The 25068-nt window shown below is 55.0% G+C and overlaps 1 protein-coding gene across 6 annotated transcripts in view; it reads right to left on the reverse strand.

The window, feature by feature from the left end:
* Positions 1-1009: 1009 nt before the first annotated feature.
* GRB10 (growth factor receptor bound protein 10) overlaps positions 1010-25068 on the reverse strand; it is a 171978-nt gene continuing 147919 nt past the window's right edge. For 5 of the 6 annotated variants that reach the window (XM_059397196.1, XM_059397198.1, XM_059397195.1 and 2 more), the window contains 8 exons: positions 24527-24637; positions 22714-22812; positions 15243-15320; positions 14459-14575; positions 13628-13694; positions 13350-13437; positions 5001-5094; positions 1010-3830 (listed from right to left, as the gene is read on the reverse strand). In XM_059397196.1, coding sequence (XP_059253179.1) covers positions 3684-3830; positions 5001-5094; positions 13350-13437; positions 13628-13694; positions 14459-14575; positions 15243-15320; positions 22714-22812; positions 24527-24637 — 801 coding nt within the window. In that variant the 3' untranslated portion in view covers positions 1010-3683. The remainder of the gene's footprint in view (positions 3831-5000; positions 5095-13349; positions 13438-13627; positions 13695-14458; positions 14576-15242; positions 15321-22713; positions 22813-24526; positions 24638-25068) is intronic. The other variant, XM_059397200.1, reaches the window with a different exon arrangement.

Consider the following 25068-nt stretch of genomic DNA (forward strand, 5'->3'; position numbering starts at 1 on the left):
AAAGGGGAAGCTAGTATGTATGTGTGTGGTGGGTGCGCAGGTGTGACTTTGGGGTGCTTAGTTGTGGGTCTGAGGCTGAGCTTTGCCGACTCAAAGCATCAACCAGACACAAGAGACGGATCCTCCTCGATCTCGTCTCCCACTTCTGTAATGTAGGCGTGCCCTGTCAGTCCCTGGGACCAGCACTGACCCACAGAAGTTTCCGCCATGACGGCACGTTCTAGATCCGCACCGTCCATCATTGCGGCCACCAGCCAATTGTGGCTGTTCCGGACTTGAAAATGTGGCTCATGGAACTGGAACTGAATGTTTCATTTTCTTTTTATTTAAATTTAAGTTTAAGCAGGGGTGTGTGTGCCTGTAGTATGGTATCGGACAGCTATATTCCTAAAATACAACGGGGTTTGTACTTTCTGAGAGAATTTGTCACCCCTCTTAACATCAAAGAACAAAAGTCAGGGAACAGCCCAGAACGACACTGCTGTAACCTGCAAGAGAGGCACCAAAGGAAAAATGTCCTATCGCCAATTCATGTGCCCTTTTGGGAGATCTGTCAGGAAGGCGTGTGTGACCAGAGGCAGGGAGACAAGTCAGTCCCTCGGGATGGCCCTGGGGAAGCCGTGATGGGGGCATCCATTGTCTCCATCCTCCTGCCCGTTTATTTGGCTAGAAAACCTGGATCCAGCCCACAGTCATGGTCCCACTGCAGCACCAAGCACGCCCCTGGATTTCTCAAATGCAAACTGGTTGTGAGTTCCTTAAAGTGTTTGAAAATCCTGAGTGGGGCTCGGACCACCTCTGCATCACTTTGCAATGGAGGTGCGAGGAGAAGAGGTGGCTGAGGTCACCGCAGCAGGGACGCGGAGCCGTGTGACCCGCGTGTCACTTACCAACTCCTCTCCGACTAGCGTCTAACCAGCACAAAGATCCATGTTACCTCCAAAGGTTTTCAGGTGCGGGCCCGCTGGAGTGTTCCCAAACACAGACACAGACATAGGGGCAGCGGAAAACCAAGAACACCATAGTCATGTTTATTTCTAATTACAAGAAACAGAACATCAGTCCCTCATTTGTACAAAAATACCTGAAAGTTTACAATTAGGTTCACAAGCCGCAGAGCTATGTCCAGAAAGGGGCAAAGCATGTGGAATAAAGGTTTTGTCTCGTGATACCTTCAGCATTCCCTAATACCGTCCACACGTCCGCTGCGTCACCGGCACCGAGAACTCGCCCGGGGACTTCATGAACCCCCAGCGAGCAGGTCCTGCCCCGGACAGCTGCCTCAGTTGGTCAGACTGTCAGGCATTAAGTGCACAAAAGAGAAGACAAAGCAGCTAGACTGAGGCACGCATTTCTTCAAGGTTTAGTGAACAAAACAATGTTCTGGAACTCGAAGATACCAGAGATCACCCATTTCAACTCCAGTACCCAAAGGGCTGGGTATTTCCAACCAAGTCCAGGCTGCTATGTGGGGTTTTCCTTTGAGAAAAGAAAATCACAGGCGAGAGAGAGAGAAAGAGAGAGAGAGAGTCAACAGGCTCCAAAATGACCCTGAGCTGTTCCGTTTACATTCATGTCATTTTAAATACAAAAATAAAAGCCAACCATCCTTCTGCCCCTGGTTGGTCAGGCCAGGCGCCCATATCCTCGAGGGACAGGCTGCTTCTGGTGGAATCCCAGCCACCAGGCCCAGGGGCTCCCACCCTGCACCCAGCATCTCACCGCGGCCAGGAAGGTACCGAAGACGTCGTCAACCCAGCGACACAATGGCCGTGAGTCAGGGTCCGGCTTTCCCGCTCCTCTTAAATAAAATGCATGTTTACAAGCACGAGATGCCGTGGAGGCTGGCCATCCAGCGGAGAGGGGCGGGAGAGCCTCATCCTCCAGGTCTACACACAGGGAAAGAGAGATCGCCGCATTGCTCTCTGGTTCTACTTCCAATCAGTGGAGAGAAAAATGTGTAACAGGAACCGAAGACCTGCTCCAATGGGCAGCGCCCTTGCGGCCGGCAGCCAGGCAGGACCTGGGGGTTGGCTGACCTGCAAGGGCCTGAGATAACCGGCAACAAAACCAAGAAAACGCGATGGAACATCTACGGCTAAAAACGTTTTACTAAAACTTCTGCATTTGCATTAAGTAGACATTTCATGGAGAACGAGCAGAGTGAGGCCCGTAAACTATAATACAGCGTTTCTACACCCTGGAGGTCCCAGAGCACAGCAGTACCACCGGCGAAGGTCCTATGGGTCCCACCAGGGTACACGCTCACTGGGGGCACGGCAGTGGGGCAGAGGCAGGCACCTGGGGCGCCAGTCCCACATGGTGACTCAACTCTCAGGCCCGTCAGGGGAGACCTTTCTGCTTTGCAGAGACCGCAGGTAAAGCCGCGGACCCTGTCACACCTGGTGACTCAGCTACAGGGACGGGGTTGGGGGGGCAGTCCAGTCACTGTGTGACTCAGTCCCCCATGGGGGAAGCAGGGCTGTGTTGACCAGACTCTTCTGAGCTCCAGCCCGCCAAGGGGGGCCTCCGCCTGGGCCGTTTCATGGGGCTTTTCAGCAGGACAGAGGTCATCGAGTGAGGACCTGTCCATGCCAGGCAGCAGACGTGCCCTTTTCTATGTTCACGTCTTTGTCACCATGGAAACCCTCGAGCCACCGTGTCTGGCAGTCAAGCAGGTGCCATTTTTCTTTTTGATCCTTTAACCCGTGGAGGGAAGATGGCCAGGAAAGAGCCTGAGCTGCTGTGGGGGGTGGGGAGTAAGGCAGAGATCATTCTAGAACAAGCTGAGAGGGGGCGGTGGACACTGGGTGCTGGGGCGGGGGGCGTCCCAGGGACGCTCCCCTTGTCCACTAGAGGCGAGGCCACTCAGCCAGGCCGTGCAATGGGCCGGCAAGCTTTCCAGAGCACCCAGGCCTCCTGAACTGTGAAGGACACACATGTAACAGGTGTAGGGGGCATCTGTGCACACGGGAGTGACGAACAGATGGGGGTGCCCGACTGCGTCCACACCAGGGGCCCAATACCTACTACGGGTAACACCTGTGTCTTTAAAACAAAACAAAACAAAAAACTCTTCAAGTATTCTGGGGAGAGCTGGGGTGGTTTGTTACCTGGGAGCGGATCCGCCTCTGGTCACCTGCACAGGGTGGGGACCTGGAAACACCTGGGGGCCTGGATTCGGTCTCTGGAGTCTGTTCCTCCCCACGGCCCCCGCGTCCCGCGTGCACGGAGGAGCCATACCCCCTCCTACCGGGGCCGAGGGCAATATTGAAAACAAAGAAGGAGTGCAAAAAGTGATCGATACAAAAAAGTAAACATATCAGTTTTAATTGTCAAGATTATTCCAGGGCAAGAGTTCATTTCCAATTACGTGTCTCTGGTTCTCGCTCCTACGTGGCCCAGCCAAGACGATCCGTCCAGATTTCTGCCTCCCGTTCGCGGTTGCATTCTCCTGCCTCCCCGACCTGTTCGGCATTTGGGGCGGGGGGAAGGCAGCCCCGTCAGATCCACAGCAGCTAACTGTTGGGGGAGTACAACCCCGAGTCCCTCCTGGCAGGTGGGCCCCGACGGACCCCGCTCCCCGGGGTGCAGAACAGACGGGTGCTCTCGGCGATGCACAAACCCCCGGCCCTGTTCCAGTGTCAGCTTGCTCCCGTCCTCAGCCAAGAGTGAGTGTGAGGTCATAAGGCCACTCGGATGCAGTGGTGCTTGAGTTTGCAAGGTAGGACGCCTTTGTTGAGCTGGTAAAAGTCCACGAGCTGGATCAGGTCAGAGAATCTGGTGTTCCCGTCGTCAAGGCTGAAGAACATCTGCCCGTCATCCTCGCACTAGAAGGACACAAGGACATGCGCCGAGTTAGGGGTCTCACGCTTGGGGACGAAGAGTGCGACTATGGGGTCACTGCAAGGGATCGGTGAGGGCAGGAACCAGCAGTGCTTTCCCAGGTCCTGCCATGGTGGGTGTCAGGTAGCCATTTCCATCAACATGGAGGGACCGCATGGTACCTTCCAGAAGCAGCAACCTTCCTAAGGCTGGTCTGACCAGAGAGAGTTAAGGACTGCACTGTGGTGGGAACGTGTATGTACAGAGAGGCAGTCTGAAACCTCTCCTGATTAATAACTCAGAACTGCTTCTAGACTCCAAAACACAGCTGAAGGCACGAGTACACCCCATTTTCAAGATTTTTGGCTTTCAAGTCTGTAGCGACTATCCCTAGGAGGCTTCCAGAATCTGGGGTTATCGGGGAGAATGGCATTACCCACTCCACCCGCCAAATAACAGGTTTTCTTTGATTTGAGGCTAAGACAATGAGAGATAATGTCAGGCGGGGTCAGACAGAGCCAACAGGGAAGGAAGCACTGCTCCTCGGGCGACGAGTCCCAGGCTGGCTCCGAAGGTTCTGTGCCATGAGGGCAGCCTGGCCCCCGGCACACCACCAAATGCCTTTGCCCTTCCGCTGTCTCATGGCAGAGCGAGAGCATCATCGGGACGCGGCAGGAAGGCTCCCGGAAAGCTAACAGGACTCCCCTGTGATCCTCCCACTCCCATCCCTGAGGGACTCCCGAGACGCTGAAGTCCTGGGCTCAAGCAAGCTTCAGACCCGCCAGATGTGGGCCTCCCAGAGCTTTCTTTGCTACTGGACAGAGTGGATCTCTGAGCGGAAAAGACCTCACCATCCTCTTTGGGCAGAACATGGCCTGGGTTGGGGCCCCACAGGAAAGAGTTTAGGAACGTTATGACCTGTAGACTTCATAACTTAAGAATGTGAAACATCTGATGTCAATTCCGTATATGTTACTCCTCAGCTGATGACTTCTGGGAGGTGTGTTCCCAATTTCAAAAAACAAACCTATCGGGGGACTCAGAGAAGCATCTCTCTGGTCAGCTTGGACCTGATATTTAATGACCTGCAGGTCTGGTTAGTTTGGGGTTTGAAAATTGCCTTTGGAACCAACCCAGGAAACAACAAGGCTCAGTGAGAAGTTTTCCATACTTACAGGTAAGATCTGGAAATTTTTAATTTTCTGATGATGACAGAGCGTGAGCACAAAAGCCTTTGGATTGCTCTGGCTGTCTCGGAGGAGAAAAAGCCTGGGGATGGAAAAAATCAGCTGATTGTACACTTTCAAAAATCCAGACCTGGGATGTGGGCTTGTATCTTTGCACATGGGTGCGCGCACACACACATGCACACGTTGCCCCACTCCTGAGGGTAAGAGAGCCTTGCAGATGGTACAGTTCAGGATGCCTGAGGACGGGCTTTTGAATGTTATCCTCCAATGAAAGCATGCTAGCACCATGGCTGGGCAGGTGTACCACTGCAGCTAGAACGATATGTGCCGGAAAGTCATGAAGTTCAAAGTTCAAAGGGCCACGAGCCAGGATACAGCATTGTAGTAATATCAGACCCTACAGATTATAACCCAGAGAATAAAACAGGAATCCGAGAGTACCTTCCAATACTGTAATAAATGAGCAAGTAAATTAAGAGAGGAGGAGAAGGAGCTCTTCCTTAAAGCGGAAGGGAAGCTAAATAAGCAGGAAGAAATTATGAGCCCGACACTATCTGGCCACAACCACAGGTTCCCACTGATGAAGGACAAGGTCGTCAACACGTGCAAACATCAGCAGGTGGAATTTGATGAGAAACAGAATTTTCGTTATCCAACCGCCAACCCCCAGCACTTGTTGATACAAAGGGAAACACAGCGACTGTCCATTAGAGGAACCCGCTGGTACCGTCACCACTGAGTATCCAAGGCAACACCGCCAGCAACGAGACACCGACTCTGCCCAGCCAGCGGGGACCCTGTGTCTCCTCCTGCAAAGTGGTGACCGGGCTGAGCCCCAGAGCACCCGGAGGCACCCAAGCCGAGACGCACTCTGTAAGAACCAGCTTCTTCCTGTGACACGTGTCCAGGAAGGACAGAGGCTAACGAGATGCGCCCCCAAAGGAGCATTTAGAATTACGACGTTTTTGTTCCCTGTGAAGGATGTGAGAGGAACCACTGGCAAAACCGGACCAAGTGTGTAGGAGCTACGTGGATGTTTACTTCCCAATATTCAAAACAAGGTTTTATCTTTCTATTTTATCTATTTGATAAAGAGAGGAGACAGAGAACACAAGCAGGGGGAGTGGCAGGCAGAGGGAGAAGCAGCCACCCCACTGAGCAGGGAGGCAGATGCAGGCTTCAATCCTGGGACCCCAGGATCAGGACCAAGCTGAAGGCAGATGCTTACCTGACTAAGTAAGTCAGTACCCAGGTGCCCCTACTTCCCAAGTTTTACAAGAGTACTGTGGTTAAATAGAAGACAAGTGCTTGTTCTTACAAATTTTCTACCAAAATAAGCAGGATCCAAGAAACATCATGCTATCTGGAACTTACCTTCCAAAGGGTTCGGACAGAAAGGGCAGGGAGGGAGGCTATGATAAAGCAGACGGGCCACGGGACTGGCAGCTGGTGTATCGGAGAAAACGCACACAGGAGGTCACTGTAAGACGCTGGCAACTTTCCCACGACACCAATTTATTTTAGGATAAAAAATACATAAAAATCCCAGTAGCACAAAGAAGTAGAAATCTTTGCTTTTCCACAAGCACACCTGGTGTTCGTTCCTGTACCCTAGGAAGGAGGAAAGAAGAGCCCTAATGCCAGAATCCAGGTGACAAAGAGCCTGGACTCTACTATTAGGACGGAAACTAGATAAATGGGATGGCAAAATCCTGTGTTAAAAAGGCAGAAAGGTATTCTATTTTACTACAGGACTTCTCGGAGCCTTTAAATGGGACTATCCACCACGGGCCCCGTGAGACTGGAGCACTGGGTTTTGCACTCTCGTGTGACCACACACCCCTTATTCCAGTGTTCCCAGGAGACATATTCTTCCAAATTTCTTCTGGGAGACCAGCGTCCCATGACTCGTGGGGTGGGCGGTCAGTGCTAAGAATTGCTGGCCCTGCGTGGAGGGTTAGGTGGGGGGCGTCTGCCATGCAGAACCCTGAGAGGCCGGGGGGTCTTCCCCCTCTCTGGAGGAACACGCCTCGGTTGTCCACCTCAAAGATCTGCCTTATGGGCTATTTCATTCCAAAGAAGCCACCATCCCAGCAAAAAACCCGGGAACTTCCTGGATGCCGGGCTGCCCGACAGGAAAAGCTGGTCTGTCCCTCGCTCTCCTGTCAGCTTAGTTAGCTCCCAGGCACTTCCTGCTGCAGACAGGTGCACCGTGGTGGAACGTGGCCCTGGAGCGGCCTGGGAAGCAGGCAGGCACTGCCCCACACCTTCCACCTGGGGCAGGACCCTGGAAAGTGCTGAGGCTTCTCCAAATGCTTGGGATTTATAGCTTGTGCCCAGTGGCTGTGTGTCTGCAACCATTATTAACTCAGAGGAACCTGTGGTCTGAAAAGCATGTGGCTCTGGAGTCTGTGGGATTCCCAGGCCTGTCACGGATCAGCTCCGTGACTGGCCTGTTCTGCCTCGGGCTGCATGGGACGCTCGACCTACAGGAGCCCAGGAAGCCAGTGATTGCCAACCACAAACCGCAGAGCCCTGCTAGTAGCCCAAGGGACCTCTGCAAGGACAGGTCCCAGGACTACGTGGCAGGCAACGCGGCCAGGTCAAGAAATCTGGAACAGAGGGATGCCTGGCAGCTCAGTTGGTTAAGCAGCTGCCTTTAGCTCAGGTCATGATCCCAGGATGCTGGGATTGAGCCCCCTGTCGGGCTCCCTGCTCAGCGGGAAGCCTGCTTCTCCCTCTGCCCCTCACCCAGCTCTTCTGCTCTCTCTCTCTCTCTGACAAATAAATAAATAAAAATCTTCGGGGAAAAAAAAATGAAAAAAAAAAAAAAAAAGAAATCTGGAACCCAGCACAGGACGGAAAGCGGTGAGGACCACATAGTAGGGGGATCTTGCAAATGTGCCCCCTGGCGGGCTCCTGAAGCAGAGCGAGGCCTGTGCTGGGGGCCGGGGTGTGGGGGGTGGGGGTTGGGGGGGTGGGGGTGGCGGTTGCTGACAGCAGTCCTCGGGACAACCCAGCTCAGGGTCATAAGTGAAGCTCTGAGCGCTTGGCAACTCCTTTAGTCTCCACCATGACCTTGTCATGGTTCTCGTTTCAAGATGAGGGCAGTGGGCACGGAGAAGTTAAGCCAGGTCCCCAGAGGCTAGCAGCCAGCCTTAGGCACAGAGGAATCCCGGCTTCTAGGATCAACAGGGCCTCGGGTAAGATCGGAGGAGGCATGTATAGACGGTTCCTTCATGGCTGCTGAGCGCTGTTATGGTGCTGATGGGGGCACTGTGTCAGCCCTGGGACAGGACCCCTGCCCCCTAACATGGGGGTCCGTGGGGAGCTGCAAACAACTCAAATCTGGACAGAGAAGTTCCCTCCCCCACAGGGGAGGACTGGCGTGCTCCTCGGGGCTCACCAACAGCACAGAGCTAGAGACTGGGGGCCCAAGAGGGGTGGGCGGGGGCGGGGCCGGGCCCAGTGTGAGCAGGGCCAGGGTAGAGAGGGCGGGGGACAGAGCCGAAATGCAGCAGGAGAAGAAGTGAGCCACCAGTGGGCACTCAGCAGAGGCCACGGCGCTAGATCTGCCCTTGCAAGAATCCTTCTCCAGGTTGTGGGCTGGCTGTGGGCGGCAGGAGGGAAAGGATGAGGGCGCCTGGACCCCGGGGGTTTCAAAGACCCCTCCCCACCATGTGGGTGCCAGGCTCCCTAGTCTCCTTCCAGCCCCTCTTCCTAACTCCCTGCGTCTTTGAGGTTAAGGCTGACTTTCAGTCATTTTCTCCACGTTGCTGGACTCTCTAAATCGTCTTCTTTTCATTATCTCTGCAGGGATCAGTCAAGATTAGGAATTGATTATTTCATTTACCTTGTTTTCCCAACACATTTCCTGCCTAAGCGCCCAGCAATTAATGGAAGTCTAGCCTCACGGTGATGACATCTGAATGGGTCCCATTATCCTGACCCTTGTTTTGACCAGCCTGACACCAGGGCTGAAGATTACACTGGAGAGAAAGCCCGGCTTATTAACGGGGCAGATGCCAGGGGGCCGGCCGGTCTGTGGGAGGAAATTTGACAGGGATGCTCATCCTTGTCTGTGGGCCTGAACGGACAGAGACCTTGCTGACAAGGACTCTAGGAAATGGTGAAAAGACCAACACGTTTTATTTTTTTAAACAGGCACTAACATGGGGCACCTCGGGGCTCCGTCGGAGAAGCACCTGCCTTCAGCTCAGGTCCTGATCTCGGGTCCTGGGATCAAGCCCCACATCGGGCTCCCTGCTCCACTCCGTTGGGAGTCGGCTTCTCCTTCTCCCTCTGCCCCTACACCCCGGCTCGTGCTTGCTCTGTCTCTCAAATAAACAAAATCTTAAAAAACAAAACAGAACAGGTACAGACGCACAATGTCATGGCCCGAGTGTGAAAGGACCATACGGCTCCCACACACAGGGGCAGCCCTTTAAAGGCAGAGTGGGCCTGGCTGGGAATCACAGGGGAGTGTCCTCAGATCACACATGTCCCCACATGGCCTCTGAGGTTCCATCCACCGTGATCCAGAGGGACACAGGTGCCACGTTGCCTGGGGCCCCGGGAGGGACACGAGTGGTCATGACGCCAGCCCATCCCCTCTGGAACCTTCACTTTTATGGCATCTGATGCCCCCTGGCAAGTGAACCACTGGGCTTCCTTGGAATGAATCCAACAGCCAGTGTGGTGACCTCATCAGAGGAAAGCCCGGGAACCTACATAACCCTGCACGCAAACGCTGTCACTGTTTGGTTTCCCTCTCCTTAGACGGGCCAGACCCTTCAGAGGTGCATAGGGGAGGAGGACTCACTTCTAATGCTTTAAAAAGGGGGCTGTTGCTGGATAAGGGTGACTTTTCAAATCAGTAGTTTTGGAACAATGTGACAGCCGCACAGGGAAAACAAATAGGACTGGTTCTTTACACAGCATCTCAGCATAAATACATTCTGAATGTATCTGGGATCTAGACAAACAAAAAGGAACACTGGGAGCGAAAAGTTGGGAGAAAAAGACTGAAGGGAAGAAGAGAAACAACAGGGATCCCTGAGAACAGGAGCAAACTCCTTTACGGAGCAGCCAAAACCAACACGGCAAGGGCCCGAAAATACAGGCGGAAAAGGGACACAAATGATAAAGACAACTACATAAAATTGGCATCAAAAAGCCTGTACGGGGCGCCTGGGTGGCTCAGTGGGCTAAGCCTCTGCCTTCGGCTCAGGTCATGATCCCAGGGTCCTGGGATGGAGCCCCACTTCGGGCTCTCCGCTCAGCAGGGAGTCTGCTTCCTCCTCTCTCTCTGCCTGCCTCTCTGTCTACTTGTGATCTCTCTCTCTGTCAAATAAATAAATAAAATCTTAAAAAAAAAAAAAAAGCCTGCACAACCCAAACCTAATAGAAAACAGACACGAGCCACATGCGAAGTCCAAAGCGGCACAACGATGTGAGAGAGAACATTTGCAGAAAACAGACGGAGAACGCTGGGAGAAGATACAAACGGTTTCCAGACGGGAAAAGAGAAGAAATGCCCGAGGAGGGTGCAATTTCTAGTAAGAGACTCGGCCTGGCAACAGAGGAGACAGGTGGACACCCCCTCGCAGCCTGAGGGGCCATGGCATGCCATCGCCCACACGAGTCTGGGCACCACCAGCAGAGACATCAGCTGAACTGAACTATGAGGGGACAGCTCCCCAATGTCCTACCATCAGCCTGGAAACACCAAGCCCGAGACAGGGCAGACCCTCGCCATGTGGGTGCACCTGCCACAGCGAGAGGACGCGCAGACCCCATAAAATGGGCCCCCATAGTGGAGGAGGTGCGGGGGGCAGGGGAGAGTCTACAGGGAGCCCGCCCGGTTTCACCCTTCTGATTCTGGAACTGCGGTTGTGTTTTGTAGAACTTAACGAGAAGCATTAAGCCGAAACCCAAGCAGATCCACTGACAAAAATCGAAAGCAAACAGAGACAAATGAACCTCACTGACCACTGAGAGGTTTGCTGCTAGAACCCTGGAGAGGAGCTGGTTTAAACGTGGCTCTTGGACGTGACCTGCCTGGAACACGCCTTCAGGATTACGAGGGCCACAGGACTACTTCCCAGACGTGATGAGACATAGGGAAAGTCAGTTTTTACAAATAATTATGTCCTAGTAAGATTTTCGGAGTAAGAGAAGAGAAATACAGTAAAATCAAGGGGAAAAAACCTGTCCTCTTCCAGCCAAGTTTGCAGTATCACTGTGAACCCTGAAAGAGAGGGTTTCAAATTTTTATTTTTCACTGTAGGGAAAAAGAGCCTATGTCCTAGCTCTGTCCCTGGAAAGGGCCCACAGGCTGTGACATCCAGAAGCCACTTTCCACTAGAAAGAGCGAGTTTCCGAAGAGCAACATTCAGGGGAGCCGAATGCTCTCGGGTCACTCTGGGATCCAGCACTGTCCGTGGTGCGTCAGAAGAGCTCAGGAACCGACTTGACCAAGTCCCGTTGGCCAAAGTGAGCATCAAAAATCTGGGTAGCTCAGTGGTTAAGCCGCTGCCTTCGGCTTGGGTCATGATCCCAGGGTCCTGGGATCAAGCCTGCATCGGGCGCTCTGCTCAGTGCTCTCTGCCTGCTTCCTCCTCTCTCTCTCTGCCTGCCTCTCTGCCTACTTGTGATCTCTGTCTGTCAAATAAATAAAATCTTTAAAACAAACAAACAAAAAACAGCAAGTTTTGACTGAAAGAAATCCAGTGTTTAGGAATCTGCGGACATAGTCCCAGTTTAGGCAAGCAGCAGCTCCTCTGTCACCGCGGGAAGGTGGCGGGGCCGAACCATCTTCTCCAAACTGACCCCCTCACTTGAGGGAAAAATCACGAGCTCAGCCACCTTTGCAGCCAGCGACTCACCCACTGCTTCAGCAACAGACAAGCCAACGAGAGGAAGAGAAGGAAGCAGAGGGACACCGTCCTATCTGAGGAGGCGTGAGACCCACCAGCCAAATGCCATTCGTCAGCCCCTATTTGAACCAACTCAGTTTCAAGGATTTTTTTTTTTCTTTTTGCAGCAATTAGGGAAATTTGAACCCAGACTGGATTTTAGAGGACATTAAGGAATCATGTCAAAATACAAGGCTCTTTATGTTTTAGAGACACACTATGTTTACTGGTAAAATATAGAATGTCTGCAATTTATTTTAAAATATTCAAGAGGGCAGGATACCTGGGGGGCTCTGTCGTTTAAGCGCCTGCCTTCAGCTCAGGTCATGGTCCCAGGGTCCTGGAATCGAGCCCGGCATCGGGCTCCCTGCTCAGCGGGCGGTCTGCTCTCCGTCTCCCTCTGCCTGCCCCTCCCCCTGCTTGAATGTGTGTACTCACTCTCTCCCTTTCTCTCTCTCTCAAATAAATAAATAAAATCTTTAAAAAAATAAAAAAATAAACTCCTCCAGGAGAGGGAAGGCGGAGCGGGGAGGAGCCAATCGTGCAGGAAGGGACACAGACATACTAAAATGAGCAAACCATCCAAACCAGACAAGGACCACATGGGGACTCACTATCTTCTTCTCTCCTGGGTAAGTTTTTAAAATGTCTATAGGAAAACTTCTAACATATGAAGGGAGGCGGGGAGGCAGAGGGTACCTCCTGCTGGGAGTTGGAGGGAGGACACAGGTGCACATCCAGGGCGCTGGGCAGTTCCTCCACTGGCCAGGAGAGCAAGGCTATAGGGCTCTGCATTGGCCAGTGGGATAGTAGCCCTGAGAAGGGCCTGTGCTTCGGGCTTTGACCTCTGTCACTCCTGGGACCCACGATGGCCACAGAGCGAGTGTCCCCAGGCTAGCCTGCTGGCACACACACCCAGTCGCCCCATCTCCACAGCCAACACCAACACCAGCTGTCAGACCCGGAAGGAAGGCCGACCCGCCCCCAGGACAGCTGGCCCAGGTGAGGAGGACCCCCCGCCCCCACCAGATCCGACTGTGAGAAATGATCCAGCTCTGTGGCTTGAAGCCTTGAAGGCTTTGGGGTTGTTTGTTCTCAGCAAAAGCCACCTGATCAAATGTAAATAAAAACATTGTTCTTTCGTTTGCCCCTGCCCTGCGAATGAAAAACCGAATGAAAAACTGGCTTGTGCTCTTGGTCCGTCCATCTGATGTGCACCAAAGAGGCAGAAGTTGGGAACAGGCGGGTTGCGATCTTCCTATGGCCGCCGGCCCCCCGCTGACCCTGAGCCACATACTCCCCTCTTCCAACTGAGGCTGGAGCGACTGCCGCCACCCAGGATCTCAGAAACCAGACAGAGGGTGCAGCCGGCACAGCAGGGGTTAGGAGCCCGCTCCCCAGGCCACCACCTCCTTACCCGTCCACCAGCCCCTGCTGCTTGATGATCCGGTGGGACTCCTCCCTGGAGATCCTGCCGTGGAACCAGTGCTGCGTCCTGTGAATCACTGCGGGAGGGAAGAGGGAAGGAGGGGACTGGCTTCCCTGAAGGCACAGCAAACCGGCCATCAGCACCAGCCCTGGCTCCCACGGCTACACCTCTCCTAGCGAACGCTGGGCCCGGGGGCCAGGGGAAGCTCCGGGAGGGATGGGGGCCACCCTTTGGACCCAAGGATCAGGCCGCCAAGAGGCGCTTACCTGTACTTAGGGTGGAAGGGTGGAGGGGGCTCTGGCTGCCTGGGATGTTCATCCGTGTGCTTCGCTTCTGCGGAAGGAATGCCCACGTCAGCGCCGACAGAGCATACCGGCGCGGCCCGCCACTGCCGGGGACGCACCCGTGCGGGCAGGCCCGGCCCGGATGTGGGGCCCTCGACTGTGGAGATACCGCCTCCCCAGCCGGCCACATCTGGCCACGGGCGTGAAAACAGAAGCATCCTGAGGAATCCCCACAGCCCCAGGACTGAAGCACACAGTGAAACTCCAGGACATTCTGGGAGAAAAGCACGAGCTTCTGCACGGGAAACACTGGCCTACAGAGACCCCGGGCCGTGGGGACGTTCTTTTCCAACACGCTCTGAGGCGGAGGTTCAGGGAACTCTCTGAGCCAGTGGGCTCACGTTTTGTACATTGTCTGTAAATCTCAGAGAATTTGAAATCTGGGGACACTCTCCCCATGGGGAGGTCAGGAGGAGGAGCCTCCAAGGGAAGAGACTGTCCGAGGCCCTGAAGCTGATCGAGCCATGGTGTGAGCGCCGCCCAGCCGTGTCAGGGTGGGAGGGCTCCGGGCTGTCCACACACGGCCGCTGACCACCCGTAGCAGGGGCAGCTCTGTGCTGGAGCCATGAGGTCAGAGGGCTCTGCTCCACCCCCTGGGAACATGGAGGAACCCCAGCTGAGACTGTGATGCCACCTCTCCTCCCGGCACCTTGTCCCCGCAACGGCACCCACAGGGCCGTTCTTCTGGGAGGCCAGCAGGGGGCAGGGGCACTATCCATGAGGGGGCCTGTCCACGGGACGGCCTGGCCTTACCCTCCAGGCATGGCCTTCCTCCAGGGCCGCACTCTGGGCTTCAGCCGGGTTCTCGATCACTCTTCCTGTTTGCCCAGAAAAATCCATTGCCACAAGGGAGTTCTCCGAGACGCTGCGCTGGAAGGTAAGGCCACAAGTTCTTAAAACGCAGGGAACCAGGCCAGCGATGGCTGGGGAAGGGTGACGGAACATCCTGACCCACACTCTAAAGCTCAGGTGGAAATTCTGTGGCAGGAGGGCCCTTGACCTAGAGGTGGCTTTGGTTTCTCTGGAGGGGAATAAGAAACGCTCCAGTCCCCTCACTGCACCCAAACCCCACTGAAGGCCACGGGGTGCCGTAGGACTGGGGTGGTGGGCAGCCACCAAGTCCCTTCCCCAGGGGCTCAGTTCTGGGCAACACATGGACCCTCCCTGTGCACACCCGGCCCCTCCCAGAAATGGGCCTGGCGGAGCCAAAGGGTCAAGGTTTGGAGAGGACGAAGTGTTCCTCCACCTTTGGGAAGTAGAGGACATCCTGAGGACAAGGACACTCCCAGCTCTAATTCCCATGGGGGAAGCTTCAGGGTCACCCATGGCCATAGTGCCACGGCTGCCCCCGGTAAGAGCAAGACATGGCTGGTGACAGTCCCCGAGTTCCTAAACAGAGCCACCATCCTGACCAGTACAGGACCTGACCCCAGCAGTCACACCGCCGGCCAGACAAACCCATCTCCCCGGAAACAACCTGCGCTCAGCCGCGATGCTGGGAAGGGGCCCGCCTTCTGGACGCCGCAGAGGCACTCACCACCGGCGTGCAGAAGGAGGGGAGCAAGGCCTTCCGCGAGGGCGGGATCCTGAAGTTCTGGTACAGCAGCATTCCGTACTGCAGGGGGAAGGCCAGAGTCAGCCGCCGGGGCCCCTGGAGCCCCACAAGCCCTAGAAGGTGGCAGACCCGTGCAGGGAAGGACCACACAAAGTACGGAACAGGGAGCAACCCCAGCCGCCGCTGTGGGCGCACAGCCAGGCCCCTGCACGCCTGTCTCCTGTGGACAGGAGCGGCTTACTGGCTCTCTCATGCTGGCAGGGGGCAAGGGAGAAGCAGGCAGTGACGATGTAATAATAAGATTGAGGGGCGCCTGGGGGTTCGGTTGGTTAAGCATCTGCCTTTAGCTGGGGCATGATCCCAGGGTCCTGGGATGGTGTTTTCCATCCTCGGGCTCTTTGCTCAGTGGGGAGCCTGCTTCTCCCTCTGCTTCTGCTCCTCCCCCTGCTCATGCTTTCTCTCTCTCTCAAATAAATTTAAAAAATCTTAAAAAAAAAAAAAAAAAGTCTAGCTCCACAGTTAACCTTAGTGAATGCTGCTATGGGCCAGGTACACTTCCAAGAGCTTCATTTCATTTTACTCCTCTCCACGTCAGGAAACGCGTCCTTTATCCCCAAGTACAAATAATAGATGCAGCAGGGAAGTGAGGCTGGTCACTCAGGATCATGGTAAAGTAAGGGCTCTGGGTTCGAACACACACAGCCTGCCCCTCCCCACCCCCTACGGTCCATGCTTCCTGGGGCCAGGCAATAAGCAGAGTCCCGCTCGCCTGTAACCGCCCGCCTGCACCCCGGTCCCCCGCTTGCCTACACGGGAAAGGAAGACAGTCGGGCAAGGAGACGCAGTTATCAAGAGGTAGCTCATCTCCAGCTTCAACCCCACAGGATGTCCTCTGGTGTCTGGAACAGTACCAGAAGGTCCACCACGCAGGTGCTGGTGCTCCGAGAATATGGGGGACAGGCCGCGAGAAGTACTCAAGGGCTGCCGGCCAAGCATGTTCCAGAACGGATAGAAAGATGAAAGGCTGTAGGATCTCGGGGCAGGCTACCAGGGAGAAACCCACGTCCCCACCCATCCCAGCACGACTGCGGAGACAGAGCGACAAACCCAAGCAGCGAAGAGCGCATGTCACGGTCACCGGAGCCACAAGTGGAAGGCGGCTGAGTTCCACGGACGCGCAGAGAGAAGGCAGTGGAACGGGGTGCAGAGGGCGGCGGGGGGTGGAAGGCACCCCCCGGGCTGTGGACAGTTCCCTCGACAGTGGAGGTGAGACAGCATGACGGCAAACGAAACCCATCTCGGGCGACGGCAGCCGCGCCAGCAGACCCACGCTGGAAGAACTGGGCATGCCTCTGGTCCCCGAAAGGGGCGCAAACCCAGGAAAGGGTGGGTGTAGATGAACAGGAGTCCCAATTAACGACACGGGCTCTTCTAAGTCTTAAGAGGCTTAAGACATGGGAAGAACTGAAATCTAAGATGAGATACGGAGAAGAGCCTCACCCCTGCGCAGCCACGGTGGGGACAGCCGGGCACGCTGGGGTCCAGCGAGGGGAAGATCGTGCCAAGACAGCCAGGAAAGAGAGAAGGAGAAAAACAATGTGGACAGAGGTTAAAAATAGAAATAAAACTAACGGATGGGTCTCCCCTGCCCCCACCCCCCAAAAACAATTTAAATGGGGAAAGAGATGAACACAGGCTGATGGCGCAAACGGAAAAGAAACAGCAAATGGCAGACGTAAGCACCGACGTTCCTGAGAAGCGGTGGAAGGACACCTTTCCCAACAAACCCGCCAACGAGAACGTCAAGATGACCAGAGGAGAAAGTCTGATCGCACGGTGGTCAGAGACGAGGACCCGCAAAGGCAGAAACGCAGCAGGGAGGAGAAAAATCGTGCAGACGAGGGCGCCTGGGTGGCTCAGTGGGTTAAGCCGCTGCCTTGGGCTCAGGTCAAGATCTCAGGGTCCTGGGATCCTGCTCTGCGGGGAGCCTGCTTCCTCCTCTCTGCCTGCCTCTCTGCCTACTTGTGATCTCTGTCTGTCAAATAAATAAATAAAATCTTAAAAAAAAAAAATCGTGCAGACACAGACATACCCACAGTAACGTCGGGGGAGGGGTGAGGCGTCGGGGCGGGTGTCCCTGATGCAGGTAACAGCAGATTTCAGAAGGACCAAAGAATCGATGTCAAACAGACATATGTGTTCTTTTTGATTTTATTTATTTACTTGACAGAGAGAGAGAGCGCACACGCAGGGGCCCAGAGACGTAAGTATTCCAAACTTGTGTGACCTAACAACACACACCCATACGTGCGTGTGTGCACGTGTGGTCTTCTAAGCAGAAGTGTGTGCGGCATGCGTGCACACAGGTGTGTGTACCAACACTCCGAATCGAATACTTGTACAAACATGACAAACAGTTGAAAACGTAAGGCTCAAAATCAATGGCCTAAGGATCCCTTTCAAAGCATTAAAGAAAATCATCAAATTGAGGCCAAAAAAAGAATAAGAAGGGAAACACACACACCCTCCCTTCAGGACGGCCCAAGACTGCTCCCGGTTCCAATAACTCACTCGGAGGACTCGTCCTTGACCCACGAGCCATCTAACTAGTTTGATTTTAGGCAGGTATCGAACTGTGTTTTATTTGCACTGTAGTCTTGAAATATTATGTCTGCCTTAAGTATTAAAGAAGCTGTCTACTTCCCACAGTTATTTTTTGAAGTTCCATGACTAAGAATTCTCATTTTCCCCACTTACAAGTAAATACTCCAGCCTTCAGAGAGGTAGTTTTATTGGCATAAAATGACAGTTTTCAGATTATTAACCGTCTGTACACGACATACAGTACCAATTCCTTAACAGTATTCTCTTTTTATTTTAGATGAGTGGGTTTTAGAGAAACACGGTCCAATCATTCTTCTTCCTTTACACTTCCTTCCATTGCTTGGGGAAAAAAAAAAACAACAAAACGCGTGGCCATAGAATTATTCGCTCCCATTTTGGGCAAAATGTTTCTTATTTCCTAGTCACATCTGCTTGAATGCAACACTTTCACAAAGAAGACAGATGAGTGACAGCTGATGTCCTGCTCCGGGGTGTAAAGGAACTGCAGAGACGTCCCCACATAAGGGGCATGGCTACGGCTGCAGGTTCAGAGTCAACGTGTGCCACGCGAGCGAACAGCCTCACCACACGCAACAGTGTCTGAGGGGTTAACACCGCCTCGTGAATGACACGCTGTCCCTTTCTCTTGGAATGAAATTAAACATTCAACACTGACGTTCTTAATGACACGCTGTCCCTTTCTCTTGGAATGAAATTAAACATTCAACACTGACGTTCTTAAGCGAGATGGAAGTTTATTTCCCTGTGCAAAGACTGCACAAGGGTTTAGGGTCACCATCCATTACGGGAAGGCTCAGCTCCAGGAATGCAAAGCGAGTACGAGATGCGCTTTCAACCTTGAGGTAGCTACGGTCTTGTAGGAGACGTACAAATAAGCAACCGTGTCCCTCGGTTATTCACGGAGAGGAAATCTGAGCGGGTTCTGGAGGGACAGTGTAGCCCCAGAAGCAGGACGGGATGCTGACCGACATGTCCACGTGCCTCACAGGTATCACGGTCTGTTACCGTTCGCACCACACAGAACTTAAAATGTTCCTGGAAACTTAGAGAAACTAAAAATGTGGTTGATTTTCTCCTTCTGGATTTTGCAGTCAATTTTAGGGTCTCCTTTGTTTTTGCACACATTCCCTTCTTAAAAGACAACAGTAGGTAGAGAAGTCCAGTGGGCGTTTCCTCTCCCCATTTCAAGTTCCCTGTTTTTACACACCTTGGTTTCTACCTTCTGTCCATTTCACTTGCTCTCCTGTTTCGTCCTGCTCCCGTTGTTCAGGCTGCTGCGGCCTGGAAGCCTGGCACACAGCACTGGAAACAGGGGCAGAGGTGGGGAGGGAGAGACGGGGCAGGGTGGGGCATGCAGGCCGCCTCTGAGCAGAGGTGCTTCAGGAATCCTGCAGGGGACGACGGTCTCTGACGGACATCTGAACTGCCCGCATGGGCTGGGGTGTCTCTACAGCAAGCCTTCCTTACTGAAACCTGCGCTTGGGAAGCCACACCTCCCTCCTGGGGAGGAATTTCTAGGGCAGTTTCAGAAACTTCTAGAAGGATGGGGGAGATAATAGAGCACAGCAACAAAGGTTAATGTTCCCTCCACGCTCCCCCGCCCCCCGCATGGCTACGAAATCATTTAGCTGCGCAATAGGAAAGAAGGAGGAACGGCAGCCGATACTACCTGCCAGCTTTGTCCCGCAAGCGTCTCTGGGGACAGCAGGGCCCATGCTCTCCTACACAGGCTCAAGCTATTCTGTAAAGAGGACCTGTGATGGTATTCAGAGGCACCAAAAGTCCTTGGCTCACTGAAAATAAGCTGTTGCTCTCCAACAAGCCCCAGGATTTTAATACAACGCAGACAGCTGTTGCAGTCTTAGCCATCACTCACGAGTGACTCCTGGATACACCGGGGACAGCAGAAGGGCGACGCTTCCTCCAGGGAGGACATGCATGTCTGACCGCCTTCTGGGAACAGGACAGTCTGAACACTAGCGCTCTGGGGACCTGCCATCACTCACTACCGACAAGAACCCTGGTGAACTGTGGAAAGGCACAGCCCAGTGTCTCCTTAGTCTGTGCCGCTGAGACCCCTGGACTCCAGCCCCAGACCCAGACTCTCTGAGGTCCAAGCCCCCGCCTGCTGCCCCTGCCGACCCCGGGTTGATGCCGGCCTTGCCTAGGACACCAGGAGGAAGAGCTTCAAAAAGAAACAGTCACAGGCAGACACAGGAGTCTGGGTGGTGCCCGCTGTCATCCAGCTCAGTTTTCCAAGCATCTGTTATGTTCTGAGTGCCGGGCAATCCTGGCTGTCCGAGAGGGCCTGGGGGCGGGGGCTCCAGGGAAGATGACCTCTGGACCGAGACCTGGCTCTGAGCAAGCCCAGGGAGGGTGGATGGATGGGTCGGGTCCCCTGTCAGGGAGACGGACAGTGAGGGACCTGAGTCCACGCTCACATCCGGGCGGCTGGTACAGGAGCTGGGCAGAGGGAACAGACTCATTTTATAAGGTTTCCTATGGCTTCAAACAGCTCCGACTCCCGGGAGAAAACACACCCCATTCTGAAGGTAACGTCAGGGTACGAGGCAAGGTCTAGAGTCTTCTGATTTCGCTTCCTGCTCTGAGACAGAGACAGTTTGAGATGGGACGGGGAGGGGGGTGGAGAGGTAAGGCGCTCTCATGTGGGAGGAGGTCCATCAGCCTGCTCGGTAGCAGTAAGACGCTGCGGCGCATAACCAGCTGGAACTGAGGGTGCCCTTCAGCTTCTGTGTCACCGGAGTGGCCCAAGCTTGTCAACCACACTAGTAGCTGTTCAGTCCAGACCCTCACTTCCTTCAGGAACAGCCTTTGGGATGTGGGGTCTGGGGCTGACTGGAGGCAACAAGGCCACGTGCAGACGTGGACGGGACTCCCCTTCCTGCTGGCTCTCACGGAGGGCAGCGGATTGCTGTGGCGAGCTCTGGAGCCCAATGTGGGGCCCCAGAGCCGATGGTGTGCACACCAGTAGGCCCCTGGCCCCCGCTCCCAGGCAGAACGCGATGGGCTTCAGCACTGTCCTCAGTCCAGGGAGGATCACGACGGGCACGCGTGCCACCGAGCTACGGCGAGGTTAGACGTGAGGCAGAGTCTGGCCCAAAGCAAACACTTGCAACGTTTCTGATCCTGCGTTTACCTCCGACGGGACGCATTCCTGTTGGCGCTCACGGTAACACTGGATATGACCGTCACCGCTCGTTCTGCGCGTTTCCCTCCCCGTGCCCAGTTCCATTCCGCTGGCCCTGCCATCCCACGCACGATGCCTGGCGGAGTCCTCGCTCCCTGGATTGGCTGTGCACGACCCCAAAGCACCAATCCCACAGCGTTACTGTGCTCCCGCTTCCTTTCTTGCTTTTTCCAAGACTATATATCGCAGATCCAAAAAAATCACGCGCATACAGAACTACGGAAGGTGTCCCTCCCGCCTGCCCCACCCGCGTCTCACCGAGGCCCCCGTGCACACCAGCAGATCCACAGGTGCATTTTAGCTTCTCCTCTCCTTGCTCCTACAACCGAGGGAGCATTTCGCTTTTTAATTCTTAATAATATGTCCCGGGAATTTTCCCACAACACACTCCAGAGGGGACCCCGTTCTTCATGTCACCGAGGAGTATCCTCTAAATGGAAATCCCATAACCTGTACAGTTGGCTTGTCAAGGAGTCACCTCCAATCTCCAGTGTCTTGTACCCACATTAACGTCCCCTCCCTGAAATGTTAATGTTACAAAATAGTAACATTTTGCACTTAACCCCTCTCTGTTTAAAAGGCAGCAAAAATAAAACAATATGCAGTTCTGGGGAAGAGAGGCTTCCAGGACGCCCTTGCTTGGAGCAGGTGGCCCCCGGCATCTCCAAGTGGTCACGAGCTATGCCTCCTTCAGCAGGTCTGTTTCTCTAGGTGGCTCTGCCCTGACTCTCTGCCTGGCTGGAAGCTTTGGTGAAGGTTGGCATTTTCATAAAGAGATTCCTAGATCCCTGGCACGGGTCAGCACTGCTGACCGCGCCTTCTCCTCCAGACACCCAGACGTTCACCTTGCACAACCACTGCACACAACGCTGCGATGCCCATGCACTTTATGTACATAAGGAACGGCAGCCATGTGGGGCATGGGTGTGCGCAAAGGGGCTTTTCCAAGGATCGCAGAAGTGAGGTGTCCTCTGCCGTTACATGCCTAGCCTTCACCGCGGGGTCACACGGGATCACCACGGGGTCACACGCAATCACCATGGAGGTTACTGGGAGTGGCTGCCGAGGGCACCGTGGTTCTACGCAGCAGACTCCCTTAAGAACGTGTAGGCAGGAGACGCTACGTCCGTCGGGCGCTGTGGGGAGCTGCATGGTGTGCCACGTTTCCCTCGTGGCCCCTGCTTTTTGGGAAGCGAGAGTGTGATGCTCCGTCTCTGAAGTCATTAACCCTCCTGATGAGCGACGTGCTCTCTCTCTCCCTGGTGCCTGCTCTGGTCTTTCTATTCCTATTTCCCTAGACCCCAGGCTCTCAGCTGGTGCAGTCCCCCGCCCCCACGCCCCACCCAGGGACATCAGGTCACATCTGGAGACGTTTCTGGTTGTCTCACTGGTTGAGGTGCTCCTGGCATCTGGTGGGAGAAACCAGGGGCGCCGCTCTGAGTCCCACCACATCCCCGAACGGCAGGGACCGCGGTCGGATGTCGGCTCTGACCTAACGGGAAGCCTCTGGGAGCAGCTTCTGAGACCCTGTTTGGAAGGACGTGCGGGCACACAGGGCTGGTGGGCCACAGGGAGGGCTGTCCACGACGCGACGCAGGGCGCACACGGGACGCTGCGTACCTTGAGGAGCCTGCACGCCGTCATCCAGCACGTTCTGCCTTGCTCGTCTTCGGCACACAGCAACCGCAGCTCCTTCGTCTCGTTCCTGACTTTGTTGGGCTGCAGGAGGTGAGAGGGGACCCCGTGAATGTGACATGGTGAATGCAGAACACGCCCAGCCCACAGGAGGAGACCAGAGAGGCTGCGTTCTCCGCCTGGCATGGACCAGCCTGGGTTGGGTTTAGCCACGAGGGCTCGGCCAGCTCCAAAGAGAGGGATTGCAGAGGACACAAATTCTCACAAGGGAAAGTGGTGGGTGCCATGGGGCAAGGGGGTGCCCAGCTCTGTGAGGGGAAAGTTGGATTCAACTGGAGAACAGGGCCCAAAGCTATGGAAGAAGAGGTGTGTGGTTGCCTCCCAGCTGGACCGAGGTGGCAGCTGAGAAAGGGCTCCTTGTGGGGCTTGGCCAGTGAGGGGAGAAGCCCCTGATGGGGTCAGGACCTGTGGCATATCTGAGTGGCCCCAAGGTGGGACCCATGAACGGTCCAGAGACTGTGGACAGCGTCAGCCCGGAGAAGGGAATTTGGGGGGCAAGTAGCCTGGGGAGGGTGGAGGGTCACTGTCACACATGCCGCTGTGGAGGGCTGGCAGGGGCCCAAGCACAGGCAGGGTTTACCTGGCGACGGGGGGGACCCGGTGCAAGTGTGCACTGGTGGGAATGGAGGGGATGCTGGTCACCCGGGCTTCTGTGGCCCCAGCCCCTGCAGAGGCCGCCCCTGTGTTGCTTTCCCGGGGACCTCGGGTGCTGGGCTCCTGCTCCTCACAAGCCCAGGAAGCTTCGCCAGGTGAAACACAAGCTGGGATTTGTGGGAACAGTGTGCTCCCACTCCCTGGCCTCTCCTCAGGTTGGGTAGGGTCCAGGCTCGCAGGTCAGCCCGGCTGGGGAGTCCGCGCACGCGCTCTCTGGAGTGGGTGTGAGCTATGGGGCCGCTACGGCTCCCACACGAGCAGCTGGGAAGACACAGTGAGACGGGGCGGGAGGGCCCTTAGCGGAGCAGCCCACGAACCCTGCGTACACAGGAAGCAGCCTCTACTGTGACCGTCCCTGACATCGGCTTGGCCTCCACCGGGGAGAGTGGGCCCTGCACATGGGTATGTGCACACGGACATACGTGTGCATCTCCATTCCCGTAGCTCTGCACAGGTGTGCAAGTGTGCATATGGGAGCACATGTCCGCATCTGTGTGTACATGTGTGTGAGCACAGGACGGATCCATGTCTGCGTGTGCGCGTGTTTGAGCACAGGATGGATCCACGTCTGCATGTGCATGTGTACGCATGTGTGTGTATGTGAGCATATGTATGTGTCCCCATCTGTGTGTGCACGTGTATGCACATGTGCATGTACGTGAGCAAATATGCGTGTTCATATGTGTACACATGTGGAAATATGCGTGAGCCCATGCTCTCACACACGTGAGCACAGAGGCAGGGCGGGGGCACACCCATTGTCCCGGGGAACATAAGCCCATATGGGAAGTGTTGGCTCTCAGTACCCCGGAGACCACCCAAGTGACAGGCTGGGGTCGCTGAGCCACGGAGCCACTGATCCACTGCCCACCACGTTCTCTGTCTCTCCCCAAGGTGCTAGCTACTCAGAGAGCGACACAGAGTGGGAAGTGGGAATGAATCAGTGCACCGGGAACTTGTGTTTCTGTAACAAAATAACCTAAACAACCCCAGCGCCAAGACAGGAGTCTCGGGTTCCATCTCGAAGTCCCTGGTGGGATGCCACAGGGAGACACAGACTCCAAACAGGGCACGAGGGCAGTACCTTTATGCAGAAGCCGTAGTCGGTAGGCGCACCGTACTGCTTCTTGCCGGCGATCAGCGAGAAGACGCTGCTCTCCTCCAAGCCCCCGAGCAGCTGCAGGTGTCGGGGCTCCTGCGGGAGAGGGGGGTCAGCCACCCGGCAGACAGCAGGCACTCCTGCGTGCTCGTCAAAGGGGCGGTCTGTGCACACTCTGTGTGCATCCCTCTCTCAGAGCCCACCAGTCGTTTAGAGTAAGTGCTGAGGAGGACCAAGGGCACCCAGCCCTCGCCCAGACTGCAACAGTGGGGCTCCTGGGCGGCTCAGTTGCATGAGCGTCTGCCTCAGGTCATAATCCCATGGTCCTGGGATGGAGCCTCGCGTTGTCAGGCTCCCTGCTCCCGGCTCAGCCCCCTCTGCTGGCTGCTCCCACCCCTGCCTGTGCTCCCTCATGCTCGCCGTCTCTCTCTCAAAGCAATAAACGAAATCTTTAAAAAAGCCAAAAACCCCACGAGACAGCATATTTATTTGAGACTCTGCCATATGCTGCATCAAAGCTCCTGAAC

The sequence above is a fragment of the Mustela nigripes genome, chromosome 4 (assembly GCF_022355385.1).
Source record: "Mustela nigripes isolate SB6536 chromosome 4, MUSNIG.SB6536, whole genome shotgun sequence".
Taxonomy (NCBI): domain Eukaryota; kingdom Metazoa; phylum Chordata; class Mammalia; order Carnivora; family Mustelidae; genus Mustela; species Mustela nigripes.